Here is a 17,833-nt window from a genome sequence, read left to right on the forward strand (position 1 = left end):
GGTGGTCTGGTTCCTAGATAGCAATATATTCCATCTATTGCCCCCATCACAGTTAGGGAACCCCACCATGGCAAAGCCCTCCACTATGTCCTGCGCATTTCCCCCAGTCACCACCCTTTGTAGCAGAAATGTATTGACTGCCTTGGCTACTTGGAACACAGCAGCCCCCAATGTAGATTTACCCCCTCCAAAATGATTCTGGTTGCTGTCTGGTGTTGCAAGCTTCCACAAGGCAATTAATACTCACTTCTGTACCTTCAGAGTGGGTCTCATTCTGGTATTGCTGCACTTCAGGGTGGGGCAGAGCAATTTGCAAAGTTCCATTAAAGTGGCCTTATGCATGTAAAAGTTTTGCAGCCACTGATCATCGTCAAATAGCCGTGTAACTATTAGGCCCCTCTGATCTGTGCTTGTTTCCTGGGACCATACTTGGTGTTTGATTGTGTCAGCATGCCCAACCTCCACCAGCATATGCCAATTGCTCCATTCAGTGAGTTCCTGCATGTCTGTGTTTGTGGTCTCCTCACACTTTTCCTTACACTGGCGGCTCTTGACTAGGCTCTGGACAAACTGCAGGATAATGTGTGACATGTTTATATTGCTTGCCACAGCAGTTCGCAGCTGAGCAGAGCAGATAACCAGAGGAAAAAAATGATATGAAATCATTGTTTGCCAAGGGAGGGAGAAGGACGTAAGTGCATCATGGGAGGGTGACACCATGTACCCCCAGCCACCTGTGACAATGTTTTTGTCCCATTGGCATTGGGAGTCTAACACAGAATTCAGATGGGTGGAGGAAATTGTGATAGCTACTCAGTGGTGTAAGAGTTGATGGTAGTGGGATGCACTCCGTCAACCAACCGTGCTTAAGTGGGGACATGCACTTTCGACTTTATAAAATTGAATGTTAGAAGTCTGTGTCAATAAATTCAATCTAATTTTGTAATGTAGACATACGATCAGTGGTTTCACTGATAGGTTTCTGAGAAACCTATTATGGTGTAACTTACAGTATTTCTACTAGCACTGTCAGTCTGCTCATGTAGCTGTTGCTCTTTATCTTGGTAAATCCACAACAGCTTCAGAATGTAGCAGAGCAGTAAATCAAGTCTTAGGGAGTGTTTAAATATCCAAGTTTAAAGGCAGATAGTGGCTAGTATGCAAACAAAGCATGTTCTGTTTTCATCCAATCACTCTTTCTCCACTTGCTCTCTGGATGGAATGTTTGTTGTGTGGCTTATAAGTTAACAAAATAACCGCAACAATATTTAGCATGAGCATAGTGATTTATTTTTCAAGAGCTTTTTAAAGGTGTTACCATTACTTTACAGAAAATTTGAAGCACAGAGGTAAGTGACTTGCTGAAGATAAGTAGTGAGTCACTACAGAACAGGGATAGAAAGAATACTCTGAACTGGCATTCATGCTAAAATTCGACACTCTCCGTGGGGGGCTGAACAAAGACTCCAGCTATCTTACCCATTACAAAGATAGCTTCCCCAATTATCACCTCTAATACTATTAACTCACAGACATCTACCCTTCCCCACCTCTAATATCATTAACTCACAGGCATTCACCTTCCTTCACCCCCCCCCATCCCCCTTCTGTTCTGAAATGTGATTTGTCCTTTTCATATGTGTTCATTTTTTTTAATTGTATCCTTTGGTATTGTCAAAGTCAGACAAGACTCACAGATTTGGCAGACCGCTCGGTTTATTTCAGCAAAGCTTTGCTAAAATGCATCCAGAAAAATGTGAGCCCCGTACAAGGTTCAAACCCCTTGATTTATACAGTCAAAAGGCCAAGTTAACAAGATCAAAGGGTGTGGCAAAACTTCACATTATTAGTGTGGTTAAGTATCTTCATTTCAATATCAAGCACACAGCAATCTCCTGGCTATATCTCCCTGATTATCTGGAATTGCTTTCTGTCTAACACCTAATGTTCCTTTTCCTGTTAAACTCAGGCCCAAATTGGCTAGCACCTTGATCTGAATACCTACAATCAACATTAACATACTTTTCTTCTTCCTCTTAAAAAGACAAACAGAATTCCTTCAACTTATTCAATTATTACAGCACAATTCATCTTTTTCTTACAGTATAATTCTTTCTACTTTCACAATCCCTCCTTTTGGTCAAGCCTCGCCTATGACCAACAATTACTGGGTTCCTTGCATTAACCGTTCTTTGTCTCTCTGTTCATCAGTGATATTTAAAATCATCAGATTAGCACTCTGGTGAGGGGTAGCTAGCTGTGTGATATGTTTTGCACAGTTTTGGATACAACAGGAGATTAACTGAAAACATACAAAAATCATTAAGATCCCAAATAGGATAGTCAGGGCTCCCTGAAACAACCAGTTTCCTATGCCAGAGAAATTGAACAAGTTACTCAGCCATTTCCACAGGGAACTTGGCTCTTCGTGAGGAAGATATGCAATTTTTTCTAAGTAGCTAGCGCGATCTATTACATCATTGGTGTTGTCTGGTATATATACACAACATTCTTTGCCAATGAGAGCACAGGTCCCTCCTTTTGCTGCCAGCACTATATCCAATGCCTGACGGTTTTGGAGGACCACTTGTCTGATCGCTCCCGTTTCTTTGGCCAGGGCCCTTAAACTTTCTCCAGTTTCATTTGCCATGATTTCAACTACTGCTTGTAACCTCAGAAGCCTTTTTGCATGATGTATTACTCCCCCAAGTGGGATAAAGGAACCACCAATAGCCTCTTCCCAAGTTAAAGGGCTTATGTGATTCACATACCATTGGGCATCCGACAAGTCCCTTCTTTTTCGCCTAAAATTACGGAGGCGTTCTCGTGGGAAGGACTCTAACACTCGGAATTGTGGGAAGAGTTGGGCGGGATAACAGATACCTGACCAGTTAACTGGTAATGTGGTATAGGCCTTTGTCCCACAGACCCAATGATGCCCTATCAAAGCCGGGAAGGGTCGGTTGCACCCCTTTGCCATATAGGTGTCTACAAAGGAGGAGTAATATCCCCTGAAGGGCACACGGTGATTCTCCTTACGGGGCGTGGTGTTATTTGCACGGCATTGAAAGATTGTACTGTTCTCACTAGGGTGGCTGTAGCGGGAGCAGGAGAGTGATTTCCCTGTTTGATCCCAGGTTGAGAAAAAATTCATATCCCCATACCCGGTCCTCCATTTTTCAATCTTGTTTGAATAATCCCACACACCATTGGTTACAATATGCTGAAGACAACTGCTCCTCCCCAGATTCAGCCCCGTCCCATTACACACCCAACACCAGTGACCTTTTCCCTCCACCACGCTTATCCATTTAGATACATTTATTCCTACTGCTTCCCAAGTGTCATTACTGTTCCATGTCTTGTTAAATGGATGAGGTCCTCCGGTGAGGCCTGGGGAATTAAGTGGGATTGCCAAGACAGGAACACCAGCTTGTGAGTGGGCTGGGATGTGGCTGCAGACCCAGCAATTAGAGATATTAAGGGTCTGAGCGATCCATACTTGCTGATGGATAAAAGAATTGTCATTGTCATTGTGGATTCCCCAGACCTTAAGACACCAGTAGCCGAGGAACAGGCCCCACCAGAGGCACATGCTGGAGGCAAGACCCTTTTTGGTTCTGACAACCTCAGCTGAGGGAACCGCAGTCACGGTTTTATGTCCACCAGGCAGCAGGCGCTAGGCTCACTGCTGCTTCTTCTTGGGCCTTGCTTTTGGTTGTCGTCTGCTTCAGGCAACCCTTACGTGAACGTAGGTTGTAAGGTATTGCAGGCTGTTCCTCTACGTCTTCTTCTGGAGTCAAAATTGACTCTGCGTGGTCCTGAGGCAATGACTGGTCTGCTGGGGATGGTGCCTTCTTACACTGAGAAGCATGTATCCATGCTGCTATGCCGGATAGCTTAACAGCCGTCTGGGTAGTGAGCAGCACCTGATGCGGGCCCTTCCACCGGGGTTCCAGGGCGTGTTTTCGTTGGTGGTGTCGTATGTAGACCCAATCACCTGTCTCGAGGGTGTGGCAGGCGTCAGAGGTGGGTTCGGTTGGCCAGGCGGCTCGAACCTGTGAATGGAAGTGACTTACAGCTTGCATTAGTCCCTTGCAGTACTGAAGGAGTATACTGTGAGTCAAGTTCAAGTCTGAGACTGGAGTAATGGTAGCCATTGTTCGCATAGGGCGCCCCATAACAATTTCAAAAGGACTTAATTTATGTCTTTGGGATGGGGTGGATCGAATTTCCATAAGGGCCAATGGTAAGGCCGCTGGCCAGCTTAACCCTGTAGAGTCACAAATTTTTGCAAGCTTATTTTTTAGCATGCCATTTCGTCTTTCAACAGCACCTGCGCTCTGTGGGTGGTAGGGACAGTGCAGCAAGTGCGTGACATGTAATACACGATCCAGGTGCTGAACAAGTTGTCCAGTAAAATGTGTACAAAGTGGCAGGAATTCCTTTGTCACTGGACAAAGTGGCAGGAATTCCTTTGACAGGCATAATATGATTTAACAAACATTTGGCAACAGACAGTGAATCAGCTTTGCGACAAGGAAAGGCTTCAATCCAACCCGAAAATAAGCATACCATAACCAGAATGAATTCATAGTGTTGACACTTAGGCATTTGTACAAAATCAAGCTGCCAATGCAAGAACGGTGCTTGGGGCAGGCCCCAGAACCCGTGAGCTACCTTTACAGGTTTGCCAACATTGTAGCTTTGGCAAGTGGTACAGGCGGCACAGTGGCGAGCTGCAAAAGAGCTGAAATGGGGGGCCCACCATCCTGCCTTAGTTACAGCAGAGATCATACCCTCCTTTCCGACATGCGAAACGCCGTGTAGCAGGGCGGCAAGAGCTGGGTAGAGCGAAAAGGGGGCCACAAAGGCACCACTAGGCGAGCGCCAAAGGGAATCAGGGTGTAGAGAGCAACCCTGGGCGACTCAGGAGTCTTTTTCTGTTTCTGGGGCAGAGTCTTGGAGCAGGGTGAGTTCGGAAAGGGATGGTACAGAAACAGAAAGGGAACCGAGAAACGCATCTGGGGAAGGTTCTATGGCAGCAGCATGTTTAGCAGCTGCATCAGCAAATGCATTACCCTTAGCAACATCAGTATCTGCTGTGGAGTGGCCAGGGCACTTAACAATAGCTAAGGCAGATGGGAGTAAAACTGCATACAGGAGAGCAGAAATGTAGGGGCCATTCTTGATAGGGGTACCAGCAGAGGTAGGGAAACCCCGAGCTTGCCAGAGGGTGCCAAAGTCATGTACAACCCCAAAAGCGTATCGAGAATCAGTATAAATGGTGGCGGAGCGTCCCTCAGCCAGAAAGCAAGCGCGGGTTAGGGCAACTAGTTCAGCAACTTGTGCTGAGGTCACAGAAGGTAAAGGCGCAGCTTCTAGGGTTTCAGAGAGTGATACCACAGCGTATCCTGCAAGGAGACGACCTTGGCTATCTCTAAAGCAGGAACCGTCAGTGAATAACACAAGGTCGGAGTTAGAGACAGGGACATCAGAAAGGTCGGGGCACGGGACGGTGACAGCAGAGACAGTTGCAAGGCAGTCGTGGGGTTCACCGTCATTAGACAGAGGAAGGAGAGTGGCAGGGTTCAGCTGAGAACAGCGCTTTATGGTGATATGTGAAGCCGAAAGCAGTAAAAGTTCGTACCTAGTGAGGCGGGCAGAGGAAAGGTGAGCTGTATTACGTTGTAGCAGGAGAGTTTCTACAGAGTGAGGGACCATGAGAGAAACAGGAGAGCGGAGGACAAGGGACTCAGACATTTCAATTAGGTGTGCCGCGGCAGCCACAGCACGCAGACAGGGGGGTAGACCTTGGGCAACAGGATCCAAGGTGGCAGAGAAATAAGCTACTGGACGATTTTTGCCACCATGCTCCTGAGTAAGAACCCCAAGTGCACAACCAGATTGCTCGTGGCAGAAAAGGGTAAAGGGCTTACAATAGTCAGGTAACCCTAAGGCGGGGGCAGAAGCCAAACTCTGTTTGAGAGAAATAAAAGCAGATTCGGCCTCTGGGGGCCATGGCATAGGGTCAGGTACAGAGAACCGAGTGAGTTCTTGGAGCGGTTTAGCGAGAGAAGAATATTGGGCAACCCATTGTCTACAAAAACCCGCCATGCCCAAAAATTTTCTGACTTGGCGTGGGGAGCGAGGTCAGGGAAAGCTAAGGATGGCTTGGATGCGGGTGGGAGAAAGCGTACGGGAACCCTGGGAGAAAAGAAAGCCAAGGTATGTGGCAGAGACTTGGCAGAGCTGTAGCTTAGAGCGAGAAGCCTTGTGGCCTTTGTTTGCTAGGGAAGTGAGAAGCAGTAAAGAGTCAGTTTCTGAGGCAGATAATGAAGGGGAACAGAGGAGTAGGTCATCTACATATTGGACCAGTGTGGACCCTGCTGGGAAAACCAGGTCGGCGAGGTCTCTGGCTAATGCTTGGGAAAAGTAAGACGGGCTTTCTGTATACCCCTGGGGAAGTGTGGTCCATGTGTACTGCTGCCCCTTGTAAGAAAAGGCAAAAAGATACTGGGACTTAGGGTGAACCGGGACAGAAAAGAAAGCAGAGCACAAATCCACAACAGTAAAATGAGTTGCATCTGGCGGGATAGAAGCCAGAATCGTAGCTGGGTTAGGGACTACAGGAAAGGTGGGTATGACAATGCGGTTAATGGCTTGAAGATCCTGAACAAACCGCCATGATTTACCATCAGCTTTTCAAACTGGGAGGATAGGGGTGTTACAGGGGCTGGAACAGGGGACAATAATGCCTTGTTCCTGCAGTGCGGTCATGACTGGAGCAATGCCAGCCTCTGCTTCAGGATTTAGAGGGTACTGGGACAGGCGAGGCAGGGGTTTGGAGTCATCAATGGTAATGCGAACAGGTTCAGTATTTAAATGGCCCACCTCAGATGGGTGTGATGGCCATAGAGAGGAAGGAACCTGCGAAATTAGATGTTCAAGGGACGGAACCAATGGATAACAGGGGATCGGAGTGGAAAGGGAAGTTTCAGACAGCAGGGAGGCTGCAGAATCACACAGGGAGGACTGGGGAATTTGAAGGTAGACACCATCCGGGGAGCAGTAGATGGTACAGCCAAGTTTACATAACAGATCCCGACCCAAAAGGTTTACTGGAGTGGAGTCAGAGAGAAGGAATGCATGATCTGCGGAGAGGGGACCAACTTGAACCGGTAGGGGTTTTGAAAGGGGATAAGGGGTTGAGATTCCCGTAATGCCCACAGCGGACACGGTTTTTCCAGAGCGGGGAACTGCAGGCAGGTCGGTAGTACGGACTGCAGAGAGTGAGGAAAGGGAGAGAGAGATCATTGACAGTCAGGACACATTCACCAGTGGGGGAGAGAGGTAGTAAGGGAGCTAAAATTTCCTGAGGTTCCCCGGCATCCCGTCATTGTTGCGGCGCAAAGTAAGGCTGGGGACCAGCCGGCAGGGAGCCTAGCTGATTGTCTGCAAGGTTATTAGGTCGGCGCGGACACTCGTTCTTCCAGTGTCCGGGCTGCCTACAGTAATTACAGACACTTCCAAAACCTGAAAATCCAGTTCCACGGCCTCCCCCGCGACCACGCCCCCGTCCTTGGTGCCCCCCCCCCCCGTCCCCGGTACTGTCTGCCCTGCCCTGAATAATGCTGTATTTGTAGAGCCATTAACTTTTGTGAGGACTGTTCCTCTTTCCCTTTTAGAGTGCGGTGACAATGCTCTGCTACTGCTTGCAATTTGTCCATGGTTTCGGTCTCCCATCCAACACTTATTTTCTTTAACATACTACTAGTAGCTGGTAGGAGACCATCAACAAACGCATGCGCCAGGGCCCCCTGTCCATTTTCATCGGGCTGTTGTATTCCTGAATGTTGTAAGAAAATGTCTGTTAGCCGGGTCCGATAATCTCCCGGACTCTCCCCTTGCCTTTGTTTGCAACAGCGTATGGCTGCCCAGTTTGGCTTAGGGGACCACACTCGGGGAATGGCTTCGTGTAGGCGTCTCCAAATATTCCTACACTGGTCTCTATACGCGGTGTCTGGGCCAGTATTTTTCATGGTCGAATGGCGTGCTTCAGCTGGCCAATTTGCTGCAGTCAGCCACTTTTCATACTGGCTGGTAGAGACTAACAGTTTACACAGTTGGAGGAGGTCTGTCTCAGAGGGTTCATAGGTTTCACAGACCAGCAAAAATTCCTCAGCAAATTTAATAGGATTTTCCTGTGGCTTAGGAAAACCTTTAATTACTGACAGAAGTTCTGTACGAGTCCAGGGATTATGACTCCAAGTGGAGCCACCCCCTTCCGTCTTAAGGACCCGCAAGGGTGCCAGAACAAGTTTGTCCGAGTCCCTTTCCCACCTTCCATCAGGGGTTTTTGTCCAGGAAGCAGAGGGAAGAGGGCGAGAGGGTGATGGTGAGATCATTAAATTGGGAGTATCGAAAGAGGAATCAGGGGAATCTTTGCGATTCAAACGTGGAGGGGTTCTTTTTGGGGTTGGAAGACCTTGAACACTCTGCAGGGCTGCGAGGCCAATAAGGGTATTTTCTTCATCCTCATCATCGGAAATTACCGAAGGCCTTTCTTCCTCTGTTCCCTCACTGGGGCGGGAGTATGGAGGGGGTCGGATTCGATCCGGATCCTCACGCAGAACTGGGTAAAGGGGAGCACTCGGGCTGGTGGTGGGAGAGGCTGCATCCAATAGGGCCTTTAATTTATCATTAGAATTTTTAAGGGAGGCGAGCTTCGATTCGGTCCATCTACGATTTGCCTCTTCCCACCACTGCATGAAGCAATCTACCTCTCATTTAGCCAATTTAGTTTTGGGGAGGCCAAGTTTGTCTCTTAAGACGTCCACTCGGTCTTTGTCCCAGGATCCTAACAGTGGCCACTGTGATTTGGGCTCCCCTAGGGTTAACCTAGACCATTTTCCCAGGAATTTACAGGAGTCTGGACCCTTCCTAAAATACATAAAATGAGCCGGGGTCCCTTTAGGGAACTGCCCTTGCTTAGACATCTGGTTACCCATACAGGAGGACTTCACACACCAATCACACCAGGAGGAAATTTGGGTTCGTCAGAGCGGTGCCCGGTGCAACACACAAAAGAAGCCTACAGGCTACTGCCTCAGTCGCCCTTGCGTTCACTCCAAGGATTTTATCCAAGGTGCGGTGCGGTTGCGATGTGCAGATTCCAGTCACACAGACCGTGGGGACAGGAGCCCCTTGGTCGGCCAGTCCCCGGGCAGGGATGGCTCCCAGACTCACTCACTCCACAGGGAAGACGGATAGACACAGAGACAGGACAGTCCTCAGTCCGGACAAAATAATTACCTGACCAGAGTCCTGATGTTAGATCCCGGGATCCCTACCAGAACAGAGCGGGAACCAACAGGTTCGATGGCATAGACTTCGCTTTGGCTGTGCACCTTTCCGTTCTGGCGGAGGACTGCTCGGGCCAAATGCCCAGGTGCTGGCTGCCACGGTAGTCCTGTAAGACGGTCAGGGATCACACAGCTTCAGCGAAGACGGTTGCCATCTCGGTGGAACCTCCAAATTGTCAAAGTCAGACAAGACTCACAGATTTGGCAGACCGCTCGGTTTATTTCAGCAAAGCTTTGCTAAAATGCATCCAGAAAAATGTGAGCCCTGTACATGGTTCAAACCCCTTGATTTATACAGTCAAAAGGCCAAGTTAACAAGATCAAAGGGTGTGGCAAAACTTCACATTATTAATGTGGTTAAGTATCTTCATTTCAATATCAAGCACACAGCAATCTCCTGGCTAAATCTCCCTGATTATCTGGAATTGCTTTCTGTCTAACACCTAATGTTCCTTTTCCTGTTAAACTCAGGCCCAAATTGGCTAGCACCTTGATCTGAATACCTACAATCAACATTAACATACTTTTCTTCTTCCTCTTAAAAAGACAAACAGAATTCCTTCAACTTATTCAATTATTACAGCACAATTCATCTTTTTCTTACAGTATAATTCTTTCTACTTTCACAGTATATATGGCTGTGACTATTTTCTTCCACTATTTGATCTGAGGAAGTAGGTCTGGCCCACGAAAGCTCATCATCTAATAAACCATCTTGTTAGTCTTTAAAGTGCTACATAGTCCTGTATTTTGTTTCAACTACAGAACAGGGTGACTGATGTGAATCAAGCTGATTTTAAATAATCAATTTTAATCAACTTTTCCATTTGTACTTTATTTTCAAAAGAAAAGTGCATTCTCATTGGTTGAGATACCTGTAAATAAACTATTAATAGTTATGTAGAGCCTTTTCATCGGTAATCTTTTTTGCTACCTAGGAGGGTATGCTATACATAAACATGTAAGCAATTATATAACTTATTTTCAGATTCTTATTGAACATTTTAGTATGTTATAAAATGGTGAATATTGCTTATTTACTAAACAATTAACATTTTAATTTGTGTAGAGCGGCATTAAGATAACAAATTTATTTAAAGTTACACAATAGTGTATGAAAATTGTTTAATCAAACTAATCAAATGTTTTGGACACAATGTTCTCATCAACATTTTTCACAGCTAAATTATTTATTAAGGGAACAGAAAGATTGATTATCAGTAAATAAAACTGATTATTTTGCGTCCGCCTGAGGAAAGTATGCATAAGTGATGGGAGGTTATATTCCTGTTTGCCTAAATCTCTGGAAAATGAACAAAGTCTCATAAGTTATGCAGGCCATCCTGCAAACTTTTATAACTAGTAGATCTCATTCCCTTTGTCTTTGACAAGATATCCTTTTTTCTCCTAATCAATTTTTCAACATTGAGTAAATTAGTTCAAATGAAGAAAATATTCTATCTATGCCTGTATAACAGGGTTGGGGAAAGTTCCATTAAAGTAGCCTTATGCATGCAGGAGTATTTTGCAGCCACTGATCATCGTCCCTTAGCCACATAACTATGTGGTCCCTCTGATCTGTGCTTGTTTCCTGGGACCAGACTTGGTGTTCGATTGTGTCAACATGCCCAACCTCCACCAGCATATGCCAGTTGCTCCATTCTGTGGGTTCCTGGCTTACCTGGATTTGGCCCCCCGGGACTCACAACTTCTCCTCCCCCCCCCAACATTGGGGAGCCCATGCCGATGCTCCACTCCACCTGCCGTCCCATCATGGGGCTGGAGCACACAAAATCTACTAGTCTGAGCCCCGTAGGCTCTGGTGTGTGAAGGGAATATGGGGAATGTCTTTCTCCTCAGTTGGGGGCCACATCAGTGAGGGTTTGGTCTTTCTTTTTTTGTTGTTGTTGTGTGCAGCCCCTGACTGATTTTTTTTTCTGAGTGTCAGTGGCCCCTGACCCAAAATAGTCGTCTCCCCCCCTCCCCTCCCCCGTAGAAGATGCTACTACTGTCAAAACTGGTTTAGCATGTCACAGGCTCTGTTTTTAAGTGCTTAGCGAGAGACTTACACTGCTGACCTGTAAGAACTTTCTTTAACATAACCATCAGCAAACATACTGCTTGAATGGTTGACCTCTAGTCCTAAAATTTATTATGGTTGGCATGACAAAAGGGTGACTAATAGTCTAGATGGCCACATCATAGCTGCCGCATCTTGTTCAGCAGTTAGCAGTCTGCCCTGATACTTCACCTCATTTTCTTGCCAATATTCTTAACCTGAAGGGCTTGATCTATTCACTTCTTCACTGCCTGCAATTTAATTCTGTTGTTGGGTATTTCTTACCAAACTTCAACGGCATGAGCAATGCAGGAGCAATTATTCTATGGTTTGGCCAAGGCTACAAAAAGGGGTTTCAGTGTATTAACATTTTTTCCATATTCCCCTTTAGCCTGCTGTCGACTGCTTTGGCTGTGAAAGTTCCATCTATTTTATGGAGATTTTCTTCACAAGCTGTCATCAGGATAGGTCAGCTTTTACTAAATGGGTCAAAACAGTCAACCACTGCATTCTATCATACATCTCTGGGGTTAATTAGTTTGGATTCTCCTCTTTCCTTCACCAAAGCTGAAGTGAAGTGGCTGTTATGGAAGGATTTTTTTTTTAAACCTTCAGCAGCATTTTCCCCTCTTTCTGAAACTGTAGTTACATCTTGGCTAAAAGGTTCTTGAAATTAACATTGCACCATACTCCATAAGCTTCAGGTTCCCTTAATTATCTTTTTTCTAGATTTCTTCTCACATGTTAAATTTGCAGCATTACGTGTGGAAAAAGCTAGTCCCTTGACATTTGAATTCTTATTCATAGTTTACTGCTACTATTTTTAGGATTACTTCTATACAGCAGAACATTTAAGAGCCCCTCATTGTCAATTGGCAGAGGGTCCACTCAATAGCTAACCACATAATTTTGGAGCTCCCACCCCCCTTTCCAGGGCCCAATGGCCCTTGACAAGTTAATGGGGCCTTATCCTACTAAAAGAGCCTTTATCATACAGTAAACTTTCTTATCGATATATATGTATGTGTATTAGCAATTATCAATCAACACAATACATACTACACCCAGCATCTAATGCATCCCATCCCCAATAAAACGGATGGGTGTCTCCTAATGGCCAACCAGAGTCTGTTCTCATCCTGGGCTCCAGCTTTTGTACAGTCGAGTTGCGTAAGGATTAAAAATCCTAGTTGTTTTGTCTTGAGCTCTATCCTTGGAGTTAAATTCTGAACTTGTTTTCTGATGCTCATTTAATATAGTTAAAAATGAGTTGTCCTTATCAATACTATATCCAATTAACTTACTCAAAACATGTCTATACAAAAACACTAACAAATAATTTTCACGATAGTGAGATTCATGTACTCTGTAACCTTTTTGTATTTTTCATTTAGTAAAAACATCTTGTGGTCTACTTATCTCTGTGCTTTGTTAGTGGAATAAGCAAAGCCTTATCATTTTTATTATCTGGAAGAGGGTGCAGAAACTCAGGATTAGCTTGTCCATTCTCTCCTCCTCCTCATGATTTTGTGACTATAGATCTATTCCTGTTAGTAATGCTGCAGCTGAGACTTTTCTGTCTGCCTACGTCAAAGCTGACTTCTCCTGACTTCTCTAGGTTTTGTTTCCAACTTATGGTGGCTGAACATAGCAGATGGTTGTGGGTTATTCTAAGTCCATAGGTTGAGACTTACGTCAATTATGGACCTCTTATTCAAGTATCAGGCCTGACATACTTACTGTCCCCTGACATTGTGTGGTCATAGGTATCCAGAAGTAACCTGCAAGGTATCAGATCATTGCTTGATTAAAGTACAGTTTATATATGAGGTAATCGGGTGTAAAAGAGGTTAGTGAGCACATCAGAGTCTGCACCCCAAGAAATGTTCCTGGTTTGTGAGGCAAAGATTATTGACTTTGGGAGAATAGATAGGGAGTGAAAAGACATGCTGGCTATCCACTCCTTATAGAACAAAGGGAACCATAATCCAATTCCGGGAAAGTTGGATCCATAGGCCTGCAGATATTGGTAATTTGATGCAAATGAGAATTTTCAAATGAGAGTTTTTGGCTGAACAGTTAAGTTGCTAAAATTTTCACTCACGAGAAAGTGTTTTGTTTGTAACCATTTTTTTTTCCACTCTGTTGCTTAGATCTGTTCTTTAATAAACTTATTCTTAGTTTTGCTTATAACCCATATATTATAACCCATATATTGAAGTATGAGAATGAATCCTCAGCTAACCTAATGGGCCCATGTGTACACTGACTCTTTGGAGACAGCACACTTAATTTCTGTGAGTGTCTAGCGAGAGTGAGTGGACATTATAGAGTTATTGATGGGGGATTCAGGATCTGGAGTTTACTGGTGGTTGTTAGTAACTTCCTTGAGGAAGTGTCACTGACCATTTCCAGATTTAGGAAGAGTTGCTGTAAGACAACTCCATCTTTTGTTGTCACATAAGGACTTATTATTGGATCAAGACTGATGGATGATTTTCCTATCAATACTTTTTGCACACTTGTTCAATTTCCTCGTACAGTGTATCCATCAATGTCTGCTCTGCTAGTGGAGTGTAGCCTGGTTGTAATGACTAACTTATGTGAATTAAATATTTGTTCTGAACAAGACAAGAGAGAATTTATGTAAATTAACCAAATGATCTTTTGTCCATGGAGTCTTGCTAGAATTTGTTGGTCCTAATTATGAATTTCCATGGTTTTACTGGATGATTAAGCAAGTCTTCTTTTTGTTGAAGGGTGAGGAAATGTTACAGGTAACTTATTGTCTGATTGTTTAATTGCAGCAATTCTGGTGGTACCTGCAGATGACTGACATTCATAACCTCATGTGTTAAGCTAGACCTTGACACGTAATTGGTAAGTCGCTTTTACTCACAAAGTATTTATTAGTCAGTGCACTGATTAAAAAAAAAAACACCACAGGATTATAAATGAAGGCTGAGGTGGTCACAGATTCTGATTTATTTTACTTGACTGCCATATTGCTATATTTATAAGCAATCCGCCCAAGCCACAAATTTGTGAGATGGAAGGCAGCCCATAAGAATGGTGCAAAAATACATTTTGTTCACATATGTCCACATTATCCTCGTCAGAATCATTGCCCTCTGTGGAGTGTGTTTTCATCATGTTTCACTCTGCCAACCAGTGCTGGCATTTTTCTGTTGCCAAATATAAAAAACCCAAGATTATAGGAGTTTCTTAATATTCCCAAATGCAAAATACCCCATTATGGATGTTTAAATGTTTATAAATCTATATCAAACAATGGTGAAATTCAGCAAAGCTAGCATAGGGCTGCAAAAAGTCTCACATCCTGAAACCATTCCTGCCAACCCCGATAGAAGGGAGCTGAGCTTTATCCTCCTGCGGGACAGTTTCCAGTCCTTTTTCTCTGTCACATCGCTTGGCATGATTCTCTAACAATTTAATTGGCACTCCAATGGCTAATAAAAAGCTAGTAAGTGAGGGATAAGACTGTGACACTAGCAGAGGCCCACTTATTTTAGAGATAATGGAAACTACAGTTCTCCTGCTCAGTAGTGCTCTTGCAATGTTCCTGTCCCAGCTCTGCTTGGTGTGAGACGCAACCCGCTATTCTTGTTTGATCACACTGTGTGCTGTTTTACAAAATGCAAGAAATATGTCTGATTTGAATTAGGGTCTGGGAAGCTTTCCATTTTCATTGTAGATAAAATTCCATTTTAAAAAAACAACAACCCGGGCTCTCCTTTTGATCTACCACAACACTCCAAGAGACTGTGACCCACAGATTTGGAATCATTGCTCTAAAAGATGCTTATGTTCTACCTACAGGGGAAACCCCTGCTAGCAAGGCCTGATGATTGGCTCATCTGATATTCTCTCACTAAACATCAAAAGATGGGGCTGATGATGATGATGGCAGGCAGACACTGCTGAACTATGGATTTAGTCTTCCTCAAGGGCCTGATGCTTTCAATCCGTTAACCAGAAGGTACAGTAGATGAATAAATTCAGGTTTGTTTATTCAAACAGCTACCTGAGGCATTGATGAGGTGTATTTTTACTTTCATTCTGAGATCAAGTCTGTTTGTCAGTGTGTGACACTGATCAATTTGTATTATCTGAAAATTACATTGTGCAACCAGAAAAAATGTGGTGTGTGTACACATCAGGACATTACAGTTCTGATTATCATGCCTTTATACAGAGAAATCTTCTATGCTTTATCCTCTCCCATTTTAAATGAAATATAGGCTTACTCTTAGGGTATGTCTACACTGCCACCCTACTTCGAACTAGGGTGGCTAATATAGGCATTCGAACTTGCAAATGAAGCCCGGGATTTAAATATCCCAGGCTTTATTTGCATGTTCCCAGGCGTCACCATTTTTAAATGCCCCGTAGTTCAAATTCCCTGCCCGCGGCTACACGTGGCATGGACTAGGTAGTTCGAATTAAAGCTCCTAATTCGAACTACCGTTACTTCTGAGGAGTAACGGTAGTTCGAATTAGGAGCTTTAATTCGAACTACCTAGTCCGTGCCGCGTGTAGCCACCGGCAGGGAGTTCGAACTACAGGGCATTTAAAAATGGCGGCGCCCGGGAACATGCAAATAAAGCCTGGGATATTTAAATCCCGGGCTTCATTTGCAAGTTCGAATGCCTACATTAGCCACCCTCGTTCGAACTAGGGTGGCAGTGTAGACATACCCTCATTGTGTAACTTACTCATCCGTATTTCTCACTGAAGCCAACATAAATAAAAAATAACAAGGGTGTCTATGCCCAGCCTATTCCTGGATGGCTTGTCTGTGCAATCACATGTATTTGTTTTGGAACGTTGCCTTAGCTCAAACAGTTAGAAGAATTTCTCTGAGGGGATCTTACCAGAATAGGATCTTCATGATAAATATTGGTACATACCTTTTAGATTAGATATCTTTCCATCTTCAAGTGGATTTTAGTTGCTTTGAGTAATCAAGCCAGTTTTAATACTTTCTCTGTAGTGGTCGCTATCTCCATAATTATAGGGTACTCCCCTGCAATCTCTTATCCCTTGTAATAAGGACAATTATCTAGCTGAAATGACATGCACAGTGTGTGCCTTGTCCTCTCCCTCCCCAACTCAAGCTATTTCTTTCTTACAACTGACTGCATCAGAAGTCAGTGTGTTTAATGCATAGGTGTAATAGAGGCGGATATGAGGATAATGCTTAAAAACCAAAGTGCTTACAATCACTCACCTCACAGTAGAGAAGACAAGAATTGAGTCAGTGTGGAAACTAACCTGCCTCATAATTAGAGATGAAAGAGGCCAGCATGGCATACCTGTAAGAAGTGGCTGCCAGTAGTGGGTCTGTAAACAGCCAATATTTAAAGTGTTGCCACAGTAGCACTTAAACATTGCTGCCCCTTTTGCTGACCCCTCCCCCTCAATCAGTGGCCCTCAGGGGAGAGATGGCAAAAGGGGCAGCAACATTAAAACATCATGGTAGCGCTTTAAGGACCCTCCAGCTGGGAGTGGGCAAGGCCACCACTTCCAGGGGCTGGGGGAGAAAGTGGCAGCTACTCTATTGTCTGGGGACTTAAATGGGCCCCGGACTCCCAGCTGTCTACGGTCTCATCCCTTCTGGAGCCAGCCGTTATACCAATAAGACATTTTACGTGCTGTCACCCCTACTCGTAACCTTTGCTTGGTCAGGTTTTGAGGCACATTGGTGATGCGTTGGAGAGTGTACAAAGCAAGTACAGCTAGTGCTACAGTTTTGCACAGAAAACATAACCTTGCCCTTCTAGTACCAGTAGCGCCTTTCAGAAGCGTTAGAGGGATTTGGGTATGTGTTTGTTTCCAGGAATAGATTGCATGAACCATCCAACTATGGATACAGAACAACCCTAGCTCCAGACCTTTTCTTTGACATCACAACTGTAAGGACCTTTTAGCATCCTCTGAGCTACTGAAAGCCCTGCTGGCAGACAAACCACATATGTTGTACAATCAGTCTTACAAGTTTCTAGAACCGTGAGCTCAGGAGCTGAAATTCCCTGAAGCAAAAGAAATTAGAGCCACATTCATGGCCAGTGGAGGGTTTCTGCAAGCCATGGGGCTCAAGGAAAACCAGTGCTGGAGATCTTACTTTCTAAAACAAAAATGTAGAGAAGAGTGGACTCTTGGAGATACTGGCTCCATTTCATGTGTATTCCAAGCTTAAGAAAATGATCAGATTGCTTGGGATTGTTCCAGATAATGCATTCAGTCATTCCCCTAATGTGCACTAAGGCCATGCCTGTGCTAGACAGAGGAGAATGAGGACTTGCCATCTCTACCCACTCACTTTTGTGCTGGTTATAGATGGTGGTTTTTAGATCGTGCTGCTCTAATGTTGCCCTGCTCCAGCATT

At 44.6% G+C, this 17,833-nt stretch overlaps 1 protein-coding gene across 1 annotated transcript; it reads right to left on the reverse strand.

Annotated features, from left to right (window-relative positions):
- Positions 1-1,697: 1,697 nt before the first annotated feature.
- On the reverse strand, positions 1,698-5,203 carry LOC149525329 (uncharacterized). Its single transcript, XM_089776402.1, has one exon. The coding sequence runs from the start codon at positions 3,593-3,595 to the stop codon at positions 2,165-2,167; it is 1,431 nt and encodes a 476-aa protein (XP_089632528.1). The 5' UTR covers positions 3,596-5,203; the 3' UTR covers positions 1,698-2,164.
- Positions 5,204-17,833: the final 12,630 nt, after the last annotated feature.

This window comes from Pelodiscus sinensis, chromosome 2 (assembly GCF_052426305.1).
Source record: "Pelodiscus sinensis isolate ZL-2025 chromosome 2, ASM5242630v1, whole genome shotgun sequence".
Lineage (NCBI taxonomy): Eukaryota > Metazoa > Chordata > Testudines > Trionychidae > Pelodiscus > Pelodiscus sinensis.

Coding starts and splice junctions, on each gene's coding strand:
- LOC149525329 (XM_089776402.1), bottom strand. CDS start 3,595: ATGTGCCTCTGGTGGGGCCTGTTCCTCGGCTACTGGTGTCTTAAGGTC.